The sequence below is a fragment of the Sciurus vulgaris genome (genome assembly GCF_902686455.1).
Source record: "Sciurus vulgaris genome assembly, chromosome: 2".
In the NCBI taxonomy this organism is placed as follows: domain Eukaryota; kingdom Metazoa; phylum Chordata; class Mammalia; order Rodentia; family Sciuridae; genus Sciurus; species Sciurus vulgaris.
This window is the reverse complement of record NC_136462.1, coordinates 84,097,587-84,112,798: the sequence shown is the minus strand read 5'-3', so window position 1 is coordinate 84,112,798 and position 15,212 is coordinate 84,097,587. Positions and strand designations below refer to the sequence as shown.

At 39.2% G+C, this 15,212-nt stretch overlaps 1 protein-coding gene across 3 annotated transcripts in view; it reads right to left on the bottom strand.

Annotated features, from left to right (window-relative positions):
• The window catches only part of FMN1 (formin 1), a 390,151-nt gene that overhangs the window by 131,401 nt on the left and 243,538 nt on the right, over positions 1–15,212 (bottom strand). For all 3 annotated transcript variants that reach the window (XM_079126348.1, XM_079126350.1, XM_079126349.1), the window contains 2 exons: positions 5,161–5,222; positions 3,054–3,142 (listed from right to left, as the gene is read on the bottom strand). In XM_079126348.1, coding sequence (XP_078982474.1) covers positions 3,054–3,142; positions 5,161–5,222 — 151 coding nt within the window. The remainder of the gene's footprint in view (positions 1–3,053; positions 3,143–5,160; positions 5,223–15,212) is intronic.

Below are 15,212 nucleotides of genomic sequence, written 5' to 3'. Positions count from 1 at the left end.
TCTGTGGGGAATGACTTTCCAAATCTGGCACTGGGGTGTAGGGCAGTTGATGAGGTGAGTGATGAGACCAGTCCCGCCGTGCTATGATTTATAGGACTGGGCACCACAGCGTTCTTAGGAAACTGTAATGCTAACTATAAATGATTCATATTTTCCAGGATGTAAAACATGCTTATAGTTCACTCTCTTGGAGTTAATAGCAAATAAGTTGCCAGAGGATCAGAATTTGGCATAAATGAAACAAATGCTGGACTGTACAGGAGGTCCAGAGCGAAGGTTAAATGCACTCAGGTGCCAGGGCCCCCACCTCTCCACACCTCACCCTCCACCACCTGAGCCCACGCACATCTCTTCACCAGCACAACCTGATGGTCCTCTTTGCTGTCAGTAATAGCTGAGTGTCCAGGAAGTCAGCACAGTGGCCATTTACTAACTTTAAAATTACTTTTCTAGCTGGGTGCAATGGTAAATGTCTCTAATTCCAGTGACTTGGGAGGCTAGCACAGGTGGATGGTAAGTTTGAGGTCAGCCTCAGCAGCTAAGCAAGACCCTGTCTTGAAATTAAAATAAATTTTAAAAGGGGTTGGGGGTTGGGAGCATGATTCAGTGGTAAAGGGCCCCTGGGTTCAATCCCTAATACTGTAAATATATAAATAAGCATTGCTCTTCTACCTAGATCATCAGTAGAAAAAACAGGAATAATAAGTTGCCTGCTAATTACCTGCCATCATTGTTATACATCTTGGCAATTAGTCTTAAGAAGTAAAGCTAGAAGGCAGAGCACAAGAGGAAAAGGGAAATATTCCTGTGGCAGAAACACAAAGCCTCTCCCCAACTGCTCATTTCACCTGTTACCATCCCCATAGCTTGTGCAGGTTTTGCTGAGTGGGTGAGGGGTCAGCAAATTACAAACCATGGGCCAAAGCCAACCTGTCATGTATTTTGCTATGGCTCATGAACTAAGAATGGTTCTCATACTTTTAAATGGTTAAAAAAAATCAAAAGAAGCATAACATTTTATGGCACATAAAAGTGATACGAAATTCAAATTTCAATATTCCTAAGGTTATGGTTTAATATTAGGTATTCTCCAAAGCTCATGTATGAGACAATGCAAGAAAGTTTAGAGATGAAATGATTGGGTTATAAAAGGCTTAACCTAATCAGTGCATTAATCCCCTGATAGGGATTAACTGGGTGGTAACTATAGGCGGGAAGAGTGCAGCTAGAGGTGGTGGTCTCTGAGGGCATGCCTTTGGGATTTATATTTTGTCCTTGTTGAGCAGAGCTCTCTCTCTGCTTTTTGGTGGCCATGTCCTGACCTGCTTTCTTCCACCACACCCTTCCACCATGATATTCTGCCTCACTTGAGCCCAGGGGAATGGAGTCAGCCATCTATGGACTGAGACCTCTGAAACTGTGAGCCAAAAAATAAACGTTTGCTCCTCCAAAATTGTTCTTGTCAGGTTCTTTGGTCACAGTAGTTAAAAAGCTGACTAAAATACCTAAGTAAAATTTTATTTGGGCACAGTCATGTTCATCTGTATATGTATTATCTGTGGTTGCTTCTGTACTACAATGTCAGACTTGAGTAAGTTGTGACAGATTCCTTGATCTACAAAGCCTAAAAGATTTCCTTACTATCTGGTCTGTCACTGGAAAGTTTGCCAACTCCAGGCTTACAGCTGAGTTTCACTACACAACTTGGCATAACCAACCCTACCCAAATTGTTGATGAGCCCAACTGTTTCCAAATACCACCCCTCCATGGTCTTGTCAGGGTCTAAATATCCCATTAGTCACTTCACTTTCAGTCATTAGCACCTTAACAGGAATTCATTTATGGTATGAGGAAACATGACTTGGGAATGAGCTGCAGAATCAGCTGGGGTGGGAGCAGGTGGGGAGGGTGGCTCTGGTCAGTGGAGCAGAAAGGCAGTGGAATCCCATTTGAACAAATTTGCAGCATTCTTAGGGTTTGTGAAATAGCTTTTAGAGAGAGGGTTAAAACTCTGTGAGAAGAACTCGTCCAAGGTTCCCAAAACATTAGGAAGGTTGTCAGTAACTGAACAGACCTACACATCTCTCCCCACCTACATCCCTACTCGTTAGAGGTGTTTTTCTGGGTCTGAATGTCCAGGCATCCACTCGAAGTGGGACATCCTGGGGACTCAAGGACAAGGCAGGAAGGCTGTAGCACAAGCCATAGAACTTTGGATGTCTGTGGTTCTGTGCTAAATCCAATAACTCCATTTCCTGTGTGATTTCTGTACTTGCCTTGCCTCTAGATTGAGAGAGCTGACCTGAATTAGACAGGAAGCATTCAAGATAGCAACAGGCACAACAGACCCAGTCCATTCAAAATCAGATCTAAGGCCCTGAAAGGGTGGTTGGGCCCATGGGCTGCAAGACCCCAGGAACAAGTCTATGGCTTGCAGGCCCCAAGGGCCCGGCCAAGAACTCAGTTATGCACCAGAGTTCTGGGTTTCAAAGCATGAGAAATGACATCCCAAAGTACAGAGCAAGCAACTACAGTGAGTGGAGTGAAGAACAAACCCACACAGGATAAGGATGGGAAAGTAACATTGAACTTGGGCAGAACAAGTGAAGTTTTGGGGAAAGCTGGAACATTTAAGTCACATTTACTGAATATGACGTTTAAGAAAATCAGTTTGATAATTCTGGGACTCCACTATCTTTTTCACTGTATCGGTAAAACCTTAAACAAAGTAATACCTTCTTCCTTCCTCACTTACTAAACTTAAAATGTTTAGTCTAGAAGGAATTAAAAAGTTGCTAAACCAACCAAGGGGAATCACGTGGGGTGGAAGCGGGTGGTGGGGTGATATACGCTGTATCCAGTAGCACAAATCTCAGTGCTGCTCTTCCTGGCAGCCGGGTCACTGTGCTGTATGCAACAGGTCATGGGAATGACAGTGTTGTAATTCAGCTCACTGTGCAATTTAGACTTGAATATTCAAAATGGGGAGGCAGGGAGTTGGAGACTACAGTTTTTCTTTTGGATTAACAGAAAACCATTTTAGTGTCCTTACTGTTCAGGTTTGTCCAGCAGCTTTAATTCTTCTTCTTTGGATGTCTCATAGTACTTTCGTATTTTAACCAATTCATCCTCTTGGCCTCTCTGTATTGAAACAGAAAACAAACAAAACTAAATGTATAGTGAGAAATCCATCTATGGCAGTAGGTCGCAAAGTGTGGTCCCCAGACCTTCAGCATCAGCATCACCTGCTGGATTCAGTATGTTTCAAGCCCCTTCTCCAACAAGACTCCCCTTTCTTGGTCTAGCGACTTGTTAATCTTTCTAGATGAAACATTTTAACCAAAAGGGTAACTGAGGAAGGAAGAAGGCATTAATCTTTTAAGGTTTTGTCCTTGTTGATGTTGCTGAGGTCCACTGTTAGCAATGCAAATTGTCAGCCCCACCCCAAACTCCAGGGGTTGGCCCAGCAAACCCTCCAGGTAATTTTGATGGATGCTAATGTTCAGAATGACTGGCTAATGCAAATGGTCATAACCAGTACACTCAGCCAGATGCAGAAATCAGGACATTTGATTGCTATCGTCAATTCCCAGTAAGGAGATAAAGGGCAAGTTATCCTTAGTCTTTGCTTATATCCTCTCGGAACAGCTTCGATTTCCAGAGGCTTCCCACTCCATTATGTGTAGTCACCATCCCTTTTTCTGAATTTCATAAGCACTGTTTCCACAACTTTTTTTTTTGACATTTAATCACACACTTTCTCCGTTTATCCAACTATTTCAGTTGTGTGCAGCTTGCCTCTATTGTGTGTGTGTGTTAACAAGTACCATCCGCGGGCACAGTCCTGGAGCCTAGAGTAACAAAAAGCATTTGGACAGTACTTTGCTTTTGATATTCTTTTAACATCAGTAAGGTATCCTCATTTCGTAGGTGATTCCACTGAGGCTCACACTAAGCTATTAGTAAAGGGCTTTTGACTTGGAGTCCCTCTGCCTCCTGCTACACCACACGACCTCCAGGTACTTAACAAGTGCAGGATTAACTTCCCATGGCCTGGTATTTGTGTACCTTTGGGTTTATTAATGAAAGTTTTATTAATGAAAACATGAGAATTTCCCACCTTGTTGTACTAAATAGCTTCTGATATACAAAGGATATGAAATGAGCAGGGAATTGTCAATCCCACCAGACCTATAATATTAAACTATGGAAATTTTCTTTAAGAGACTTTAAGGTCCCAGGGGACATAAATATTAAAATGAATCATCTTTTGAGTTAAGTTGTCCACAGCATACCATAGAGTCCCAGGCAGCTCCCTGGGTAATACCATTACTTAAGAGAATCTCATTCAATTCATGTTACTTTTATTTTTTATTTTTTCATCCTAACAGTCAGTGAACCTGAACAGTTCAAAACCATGTGAATTCTGACTCTCCAGTATCATCTTCCCTAGAGGGCCTGCAGATTATGCTGGCTATTTCCACACAGAATCCAAATTGAAAGACCTTATATGTGTATAGTGCTATTTTACTTTCAAAATACATTGTTACTGCTGTATATACTAAATTCTTATTTGCTACAAAAAAATTCAGGTGGGGTCCTATCTATAATCTCTTCTACTGATGATCAAACAGTAACTGATAATTTAAGTAACTGGTAGAAAGTTATTCCTTAGGCAATGGTAGAAGTGTACCTCAAACCTAGACTATCTGACTCTGAATCCAAGACATGCCCTCCTTCCATATCCTGTACTGATCCCCACATTTGATGTCATCAGCCTCTGTGGACTGGGTAATCATCCAAGCAGGAACTAGCAGTCCTATTCCTCAAAGGAAGACACGGGTATATGCCAACACCAAGCAGGCAACCTCCCTGCCCTCACTGTGCCATTAAGCAATGGGGTGGGTTCCAGGGCACATATGTGGTCTCCGCCTTGAACCTCTGTACTTTGCAAAGTGCAGTGAGATCTACCAACCCAGACTCCACAGAGGGAGTTATGCTCCTCTTGCACCCACTTCCACTCAAGCTTGCACCCCTGTGCCATTATTAAACTCTTCCATGCTAGGTCAAAATCCTTAGGGCCAAAGAACACGAATGGCTCAGTGATTTTCAGCATAGAAGGACAATATGAAAATTCTAGCTCTGTCTTTGACACTCACGTTTTCATATAAGGCTGCGAGGGTCTCCAGATCAACCACAGAGTCATCCACGTTAAAAATGGCTGCCGAAAGGAAGAAAAGAAAAAAAAGGGTAAGGGATTAGATCTCAGCACCAACATTCACTGCATACCCAGCTTTCAAGCAACGTAATATTGCTCTTCCCTACACAGGTTGCAACTTGTTTCTGCTTCCCTTCCTTTAGTACCAGGGGGCTCAAATGAAAGAAACCAAAAATGGTTCCTATCCCTTGCCTGAGTCTTGGCCCTGCCTTGCTTGATTCCTCAGGCTCTGTGTCCTTTCTGCAGTTTAATTTAGCTCCACAGGAGAAGTGTTTGTGCTTTAAAACTAAATCAGTTTGTAGGTTTGAAGCACAATTTTAAATCTTTCTTCCCGGCTGGTAATTGAAGAGATTTAGCACCTAATGCACCAGAACTGACTCTTGCCCATTACCAGAAAGGGAGAGAGAAAAAAGACAATGTTGGCAAATTAAATGAATTCAGGCATGTGATTTCAGGCACATTTCCACTGCCACTGCAAACATCTTGTTTGGATTAAAAAGACAAGAAAGAGCAATAATTGCATCAATGGCAAATTAAGATTATAGAAACCTCCCATGAGCCAGGTTTAAGGCAAGGTCTTATTCTCGTGGTTTCATTAGGATTCTATTTCTTGTTCTGTACTTAAATGAGTCATTTAGTGGTTAACTAATATGCTTATGATTTCATCTGGAGAGGTTCCTTCCTGCATATGCTGGGATACAGACATGGAGATTTTAAAGCCTTAATGGATTTGGCTATCAAAGTGTTTGAAATTGGCAGGCCCACATCTTTAAATAATTATTCAAAACTAATAAGGTTTGTTCCCTCAACCCTAGCTCCCTTCCCTGACTTTACATTGTGAAATTAACCAGCACGCTAGTAAATTTTCTCTGTGGCAGGCTAATTAATTTTATTAAACCAACCAGTGATATTGAGAATGTCTTAAAATTTTGCTTGTCAACCATTATTCAGTTCATTTCCATTACACCATGTTTTTTGGAGAAGGTAGGGATCAAGGTAAAGGGCAGGTTACCTTTGAATTGTTCTACAATCATATGAACCCTTTCACACAATTTTAACAAAATTAATTAACTGAGCTAAGATCATGTCAGTTCACAGAATACCAAGAAATGCACTTAAAATTCCTTCACAGGCCATTTTCTCTGACTTTGGAGTTAAACAGCAAGCTACTCCTAGACATGTAGATGGTGAGAAGAGAGGGGAAGAGGTTAATATGTTTGTGACAAAAGTAAGTCATCTCAGACTCCACCAAGACCAAGGAAAGTATATTTTCAAAAGACCAATATTAAACCAAAAAAGAAAAATGGAGTTTGTGGAAGGAAAGAAAGAGTTTACCCTCTCAGGACTGGAATTTTGTGTGTAGGGATCAACTGAATTCACTAATATGTTAGATAGATCTGTTTAAATGTCTGATATTTTAAAAAATAAACAAGAAAGAAATTATGTCAATTCCAATATTCCACAAAAATCAGTCAACATGAATGCATAAGAGAAGGTAAGTAAAATTCTAGAGATAATTTGTCAGAAACATTTGCTTCTAAACTAAGTACACCTCCTAGGTGGTATGAGCTACACACTTAAATCAAGTAATATGAACTAATGAGAACAATGTTTTCTTTCCCTAACTGAGCAAGTACTTGGTCTTAAAAAGTTAATCCACCTGTTTCAAAGGACTATATTCCACGGTACCAGGCAGAAGAATGAAAATTCTTAGAAACTGGGACCAGAAACAAGGATGGGCTCTGGAGATGTTTATTCATCCATTCACCCATCCAGCCTCCACATAAAGAGTTGTTGAATGTATGCTAAGTTCCAGAAACTGTTCTCAAATGCTTTGACATGTAAGTCAGACATGTATAAGACATTTAAAGTACTTGATCTCATGAAATTGATAACCTAGATTGGGGGACGAACAATAAACAAATAAATACATAATTTCCGATAACAACATACCTTAAAGAAAGAGAAACAGAAAAATGTGCGACACTAGATAGGATGTATAAGGAAAGCTTCTTGGTGTAGTCAACATAAAAAAGTGAGGAGGTCAGTTTTGTAAATATCTAGGTAAAGAACTTTCCAGGGAGAGGTAACTATAAAAGCAAGTTTCTATTTTTGAAGAAGGAACATATTCAAGGTACAAAGATTAAGATGACTCTTAGGCTGGGGACGTAGCTCAGAGGCAGAGGGCTTGCTCAGCATGCGTAAGGCTCTGGGTTCGATAACTAGCAATGCAAAAAAAAATAAATTAGACTAAATTAAAAAGACTCATGAACAGAGCAAGATTTACTGCATGATCCTGACATGTCATGTTAAATTGTCTGGACCTTGGCATATCTGTAAAAAGCATACCATACTAGTTACTGAAAATACAAAGTGAGTTAATCATATGCTTGGCATAGCATGTAGAGCAAGGTATGAACTATGACTATTATGATTTCAAATATAACATTGTTAATGTGTTTTAATGCTAGTAAATGTCTTAACTCCTAAATCTGGAAAGATTTAGGCAAAGAAAACTAAAACAACTAGTAATTTATGTTATAAATCCAATGTCCCATAATTCTTGGATGTTTCAGAAAGAAGTTGCTACAAAATCCTCTTGGTCCTTTAAGACCTCAGAAAAGACCCAACTTTAGGAAGCATTAGTAATAGGACAGGTAAAGGCACAAAAATCTCTAAATTACAAAAACAGATGTATCAAATGTCTTGAATTATAAGATACTTCTGGATCTGAAAAAGTTAACCTAATTTTTTATCTCTAATCCATCTTTCCCACTAAATCCATCCTTCATTATATCACCAGAGTTAACTTTTCAAAACATGAGACTTGAAGTTTTACTTTGGTGTTTAAGACATCTTAGATGTTCCTCATTTATAAGTACTTGGTGAAGTTCAAACTCCTTGGTCTGACCTCATACTGCATTCCCAGTCTCCTCTCCCACTACTTCCTCCTTGAGTCCCAGTCACATTGTGCAGCTCCCCATTCCTGAACATGTCCTGCCTTCCTCCCTTTCCACACCTCATCTTCCAGGGCTCAGAGGTCAAAGGTTTGCTGCTATAGAAGGACACCCCCTGACCTTCACACCATTAAGTCCTCCATCTTTTCCTCTGTGATGGCAGCTCACCCGTATTTTACACAGGGTGAAGACAGTGTACTTTAAGAATCAGTATCATGGTAACAGTTGCCCTCCTCCACTAGATTGTGAGAGCTTACAGTCAGGGAAAGTTCCTTATGCACCTCCATGACTCCAGTTCCCAGCATAGTACCTAGGTGACTCCAATTCCCACCAAAGTGCAATAGATAACAAAATAAGTGTGGGTGTGATGTGTACTTCAAGACTCACAAAGGATGAGTCCTTCAGGTGGATGTGAGGAAAAGTTTCTTGACAAATAGGACATTGGGTCTTGCAAAAAAGAACACAGAGACTTTGCATAGGATTTTTTTTTTTTGATTGAAAAGTTGTTTATAATATTGAAAACTGGGAACACCTTAAATGTTCATCAATACAAGATTGGAGAAATACATTTCAGTTTACTGGTACAGTAAACGCTACACAATGATTAAAATAAGTGTTTTAAAATTAAATGTGTACCTTGGATGACTCTTAAAAACACAATAAGCAAAAACGTATTGATGGTGTCCTTATTTAACACATACTGTGCACAGGGCATTACCTTATGTGCTTTGCATGTCTTAATTCATTTTGTCCTTGAAACAACCTTGTTTAAAAAAATTTTTATTTGTTGTAATTAGTTATACATGACAATAGAATGCATTTATACATTTTGATAAATCATACATAAATGGAATATAATTTCTCATTTTTCTGATTGTACATATTGTAGAATCACATTGGTCATGCAGTCATATAGGTATAGGAGGTAAAAATGTCTGTTTCACTCTATTATCCTTCTTATCCCCATACTCTCTGCCCTCCTTTCACTACTCTCTAACTAATTTAGAGTATCTATTTTTCCCTAGCGCTGCCCCTGCCCCTTATTGTGAATCAGCATCTGCATATCAGAGAAAACATTCAGGCTTTGGTTTTTTTGGGTTTGGCTTATTTCCCTTAGCATAATAGGATTTTAACAGATGAAAATATTATATTATGGGGGGGGGGGGTCTATATTTGAATTAAGGATGGTTGTTTCTTCTCAATTTGTTCCTGTGCAAAAACTGAGGTTTAGTCAGTCTTGTTAGGTTGCACAGTCATGTTCTCCACTCACACATTCAGTGTGAACAACCTGGCTTGCCTGAATATAGCATAACAAAAACATTTTAGTTTAATAAATGAATTTTCTCTTTATTAAAGAATGAATCAAGGAAAATATCTTTTCCATCATTCTAACCTTCAAAAAATATTGTAAATAGCAATATCACCTTTGGGAAAAAAGGGTTAAAAGTAAAGTTTAACTGGTAGATTCCTTCAGGCAGAAACTTGAAATACCCATTTGTTAATCATCATTAATTCAGTCACACTCATTCCATTCAGTGGTAATTTGTAAATTTACAGTAAGTACCCAACAACATCAACTGGAAGACTGTGATACATTACACGTGAAAGGAGATGAACACACAGGCTGATGGAACCTCTGGAGATAGCCGGAATTTGGGCTTCAAGAAAATAAATTAAAGGGACTAGGAAGACAACCTCAAAACACAGTGTGAGACAAGAAATAGTAAAAATTTAAAGTCATGATGAAGAGCCTATAATGCACCTGATATACTTCAGAGAGTTACTGGGCAGTTTTGAGCTGGGAAGTACGTTGAACAGAGTTATAGTATTCAGGGAAAGTCAGATTTTGGGAAGACCAGCTTAAAACATATTACTGTGGGTAAGAGCTAGCAAAAACCTAAATAGTGATGACAGAAGGGCAGAGCAGAGGAGAGACACTGGATCACTCTATAGGAACATCACTAAATGGCTCTGGGGGCTTTCAGCCTCGATTCAGGGAAAGAGTTCTGTGCCAAGCCCACAGAAGCAGGTGGAGGAACATAAGAGCAGATGTGAGTGTTGTTCTTCCTCCCAAGGTCTGGCGAAAAATGCAGTGGAATAAAGGGGACTGGTGAAGGAAAGAGTAGATAAAGTGATTCATTTAGGACCAAGACCAAGTTTCCAATGAGGACTCTCCTCTTCCATATACAGATCTTAAGAATAAAAAGTACAAAAAAATTCAAAAGTGCAAGAAGCAATATCAAGTGATTGATCACCAGGTTGAGCCAGGAGCTCAAGGAAATGAAATTTTTTCTATTTGTCCATGTTATCCTAACCAGGTAAGGTTAGAATAGTGACCATAGGTCTAATACAAAAACACGTAAGTCCTAGGACTCCTGGGAGAATTGGCTTACATGTATGTAATTGCATATCCTTTTCATCAAATGTAGTTTAGGTTCCTAGGGGGCCAGAATCCATACATGACAATTCTATCCTAAAATACTGTGAGAATGTATTTGAGAAACAATAAACACTCTCTGATTGAAGTCATTATTTAAAATCCTTACTGTAAACTTATAAGTCATTACATAAACCATTAACTGATCATCACAATGTGGAAAGAAGTCTATCTCTGATTAAAATATTTTTAGAGTTGCATAGGATCAGATAGCTCTCTCCATTTTATATTATAAAAAAAAATACACTCTTATCTCTTTCACACACATGCACACAATGCACATCTTTCATCCCCAAACAGAATTTACACATATTAGCCCACATGATTCTATGGCAAACCCTAAAGCCCCGATACAGTAATGCTAAGTAATCCTAGCTTTTGTTCCGGAGTACAGGGCTCATTATTCCAACACTTCTGCAGATGGTGTCAGAAAGGTGAAGTGTCAAATCCACAAAAGGGAGACCCCAACAACTCATTGCCACTGCAATATCAATCATTCCTGGTGGGTTTTACTTTTATCTCCCTCCCTCCTTAGTTGTCCCCACTCACACTGTCAGTTCAGTTAGAATATTTCACCTACACCTCACAATATGTCGAAAGGAAGTAGACACACGCTGTGAAAAGCTGGTAATTTTATTGGGTTCCTTTACCTTTAAAAATCTGTTACTTGGTCAAGTCTGGTTTCTGGGCTTCTTTTTTGCAGGGAAATTGAGGCAAACATTTTTATGTGGTCCTCTGGTGCCTGCTCTGTACTACAAGAATTATATACACAAGGATCATTAGAGTAGTGTTTTGCCCATTAAGATATAATAACCGTCAGCAGGGACAAAAAGCAGATCAGTATCACAAATTCAAACTAACAGGCACACATAAAAACTATGTGCCTGCTTTAGGCACATGCGCAGGGTCAGGGTCTCACACAATAGGTAAATTCCCTCTCCAGCTCTGAGCCAGTTTTTCACAAAGGTAAGTGGGAAGAACATGCAGGAATTTTCTCAGCCCTCCAGTCATTTTTTTTTTTTTTTTTAACTCTAAACGCTTTTCTATCTCCAAGTGTACCATGTCCAGATAAACAAAAAATGTGCTTGCTTCTAATTATTAAAAAATAATTCTAATTATTAAAAACAAAAAAAGCAGAGCCACTTATGTAATAGTTCTTTATCAGGGAAAAAGCACCTTGAGGTGGTAATGGAGGGAGTCCAGAAGAGAGAAGATGCACATCTTAGCCTATTAGATTAGCCAAGAAAAATCTGGTCATCAGGCATGTGGAAGATGTTACAGGATTGGGTGAGTTCACCAGGTTTTGGCTAATATTGATTTTAAGAATAATTCTGATGCAGCTCATTTATTCTTTTTTCTATTTCCTTAAGTAGTTGACACAATTACCTTGCACAAACTGAGTGTGTAATAATTATTGTAAAAGGATTCGATATATTCCCAGCCAGCAAAGGATGATAGTATTATTGACTCTACTAATGAAAATTATTTTGTTGACAATGTTAAATTCCAATTAGCCCACATGAAACTTAGATGTTTTATCCAAATTATTGACATTTTTTAGGCCTCAATTAAAAACTCGATTGGAAAAAAGAACAGCATGAGGCAAGTAGCACACAGGACACAGTTTTTAAAAATCCCATATAACCTACCCCCAAAACCTCTAACTAACCTACTGCCCCCCAACCTCTACCAAGAAAAAAAGAAAGGAAAAAACGGGGTTCATGGAAGGAGGCAATGTACAAATCTGAAAGTTGAAGAGAGAGGGATCAGGAATATCTTCCCATAATCTCAACACTCAACAATAAGCCCATTGCTTAGAAGGAAGACCAAGTATAAGAAAAAAGTATAAAACATGAAAGGCAGGGGGTAGACAAAGAGGGATGCAAAGAGGCACTATGCTCCACCTGTGATAGATGCCAAGCTCACCTGTGCAGACAAAGATGTGCAGGAATCTTTGCTGAATACAAGTATCCAAATGAAATGCTTGAGGGACCAATTTGGAGGCAGCTTAAAGGAACCTCTGTCCACCACATTAGAGGGATTAATAATTAATTGCTACTAGCTATCACAAGCATGCCAAAACTCAGGGAAGCAAAAACTCATACAGAAAATTGAAAGGGCACAAACAAAAATTGCCTCCAGAAACATAAGGAATAAGAAATATCAAGGGAACATAGTTTCTAACCTTAGATACCCTGCTAAATGGACTAAGCAGAGACCTTAATTCAGGTATCAACGGAATGAAAGGTGAATGTAAAGGATAACAAAAAGGGAGCTGGTTCTGAGGTGAAAAAAAATGACACCTACCTCAGAAAACTAATATAAACAAGAGGCAGTTAGCTAATCTATTCCAAATTCTCAAAATCACTCAATCTTACAGAGTAAAAGTCCTAATTCTCACCTAATTCTAGGCATGTACTATGCCTGAAGGTGGTCAAGGTGCCACTTTATAGGTACAATTAAAATTGCTCATGGTTCAAACCTCAAAGAAGTGCACAGAGCACAGAATGCACAAAACTTCCTCCCGTGTATCCCCTCTGTTCTCTGGAGGGCAGTGGAATGAGAAACAGTTCGGGTTAAGCGGCTTCTGTTCTTCCATTAGTTCTGGTTCTTTTAAGCTGAAATTACATTCCAGGCAGATTGGATGGTCTCAGCCAGATGCCTGAAGGTAAAGTACAAAGAAATGCCACCCTCTGTTTTCTGGCCTCAGCTCTGCAAGTGAAGGAATGAATGTACAATGGTTTACAAAGAGTTGGGTGGAGTCCTGCTGCTCAGGTGTTTTAGAGGGGATGAAAGGGTGGGGAAGGAAAAGGAAGTGATAGAGCTACTACTTATGTTTAGCAACAATTTTTAAAAATATATTTTTTGAATGAGTTGATTGACACTTGCTCCTTGAAGGAGTTGGAAAGTCAGCTAGTTATGATGATGTCACTTAGAGGGTAACCTCCTTCATGTGTGACGTACTCTCCTCCTTTGTTTTCGACATACTGTGCCTGGAGGGGGCAATTAAATGAAGTTTTTTGATTCTAAACTCTGCTTTTAGCCGAACTTCACAAAATAAATGAGCTGACTTCAAGATTCCTGCAAAGAAACTGCAGATTGAAGATAATGCATCAACAATAAGAAAATGGTAGACTAGATGATTGTGAGTGCAAGCTCTTTATGAGACACAGAACAGGGTAATAATGAGCATAGTCACAGTAGATATGCCAAGAAATTGAGTCCCATAAACAGAAAAAAAAATTATCAAGAAGACACTTTAAAATGTGGGTTTAGGGCTGGGGGTATAGCTCAGTTGGTAGAGTGCCTGCCTTGCAAGCACAAGGCCCTGGGTTCAATCCCCAGCACAGCAAAAAAAAAAAAAAAAAAAAAAAAAAAAAAAAATGTGGGTTTAGATCTACTATTGTCAATAATGAGCCTCATCCTAATTGTATTTAGCTAATGAGAACCTGAAGCCATCAAAATGAGCAAGGCATTTAAAAGTATCATTAGTCTCATTTTAATTCAGATTTCCTTATTTTAAATTGATCATGTCAAGTTTGTCATGCATTTATGTAACATACATGTTTTAGAAAACATACCTTGAAAAGCATGCTCTAAAACTTTTTACTGGTAGGGTATACTACAAAAAATTTTGGAGGCAAAAATGCCTTTTGAATAGGGACTCTTATAGGTTAGAGTGAGATTTTCCTCAGGAAAGTCCTAAATAACTTGTGGTCAATTTCAGATGTCTGACCAAATATTTTAGACAGCTCCCATAAACTTGGACATAGATTGCTAGATATTTTAAGGCCAAAGCAGACAAGGTCCAGTGGGTATTCTCAAATCTGGGTTTTAGTCTCTGAGCATAAAACCAACTGGTATGTCTTTCTGGTACCAAGATTCCTCAACAGGAAGATAGGCTATGATGCAGCTGAATGCTTAAGCTGGACTAGTAAGAACTAACATGAAAAATGTTTTATTTTGATGTTAGATTAAATATTATAAATATGAATTCTGAGTGTACGGGAAATTCCAAATGAATGCCAGGAGGTTTCTGGCACCTAGTCTGTTGCAATGCATATGGAGGTTTATATCAAGAATAGTCAACAGCAATTTTCCATATCCCCTGGGACAGAAATTAGAGGAAATCACTAATGTGGAATGAAAACACTCATTTGCAATCATGGTAGGCAGTTGCTATATCCACAGATGCCAAATGCTTTTAAATATAATCATCCCATCTAGCAGATGGAACACCAGCAGTAAGTCAGTCACTTATTCGGAGTCTGTTCAGGCTCTGTGGGCAGGATGGTCGGCCTCCTGGAACCTTCTCCCCCCACAACCAAGGCTTTCCTTTGGGGAGTCAGAGTTCTACACTTCAGCCAGTATGTGGGCATTTGGTTTTGTTCTAAAGGACGTCAAACATCTCTTTGGGTAGAGAGAACCAGGTAGAGGTTACTTTTTGAGGTCTGTTTTATATCTAACCCAACCCTGTCCACCTACTACCACCAGGCATGTCTCCAGTCATCTCACACTCAACTCCTTTCTGCTTAAACCATTTTTGATCTACATTTCTACTTTTCAATTTTTGGTACCAATATGCACATTCTTGCTGAA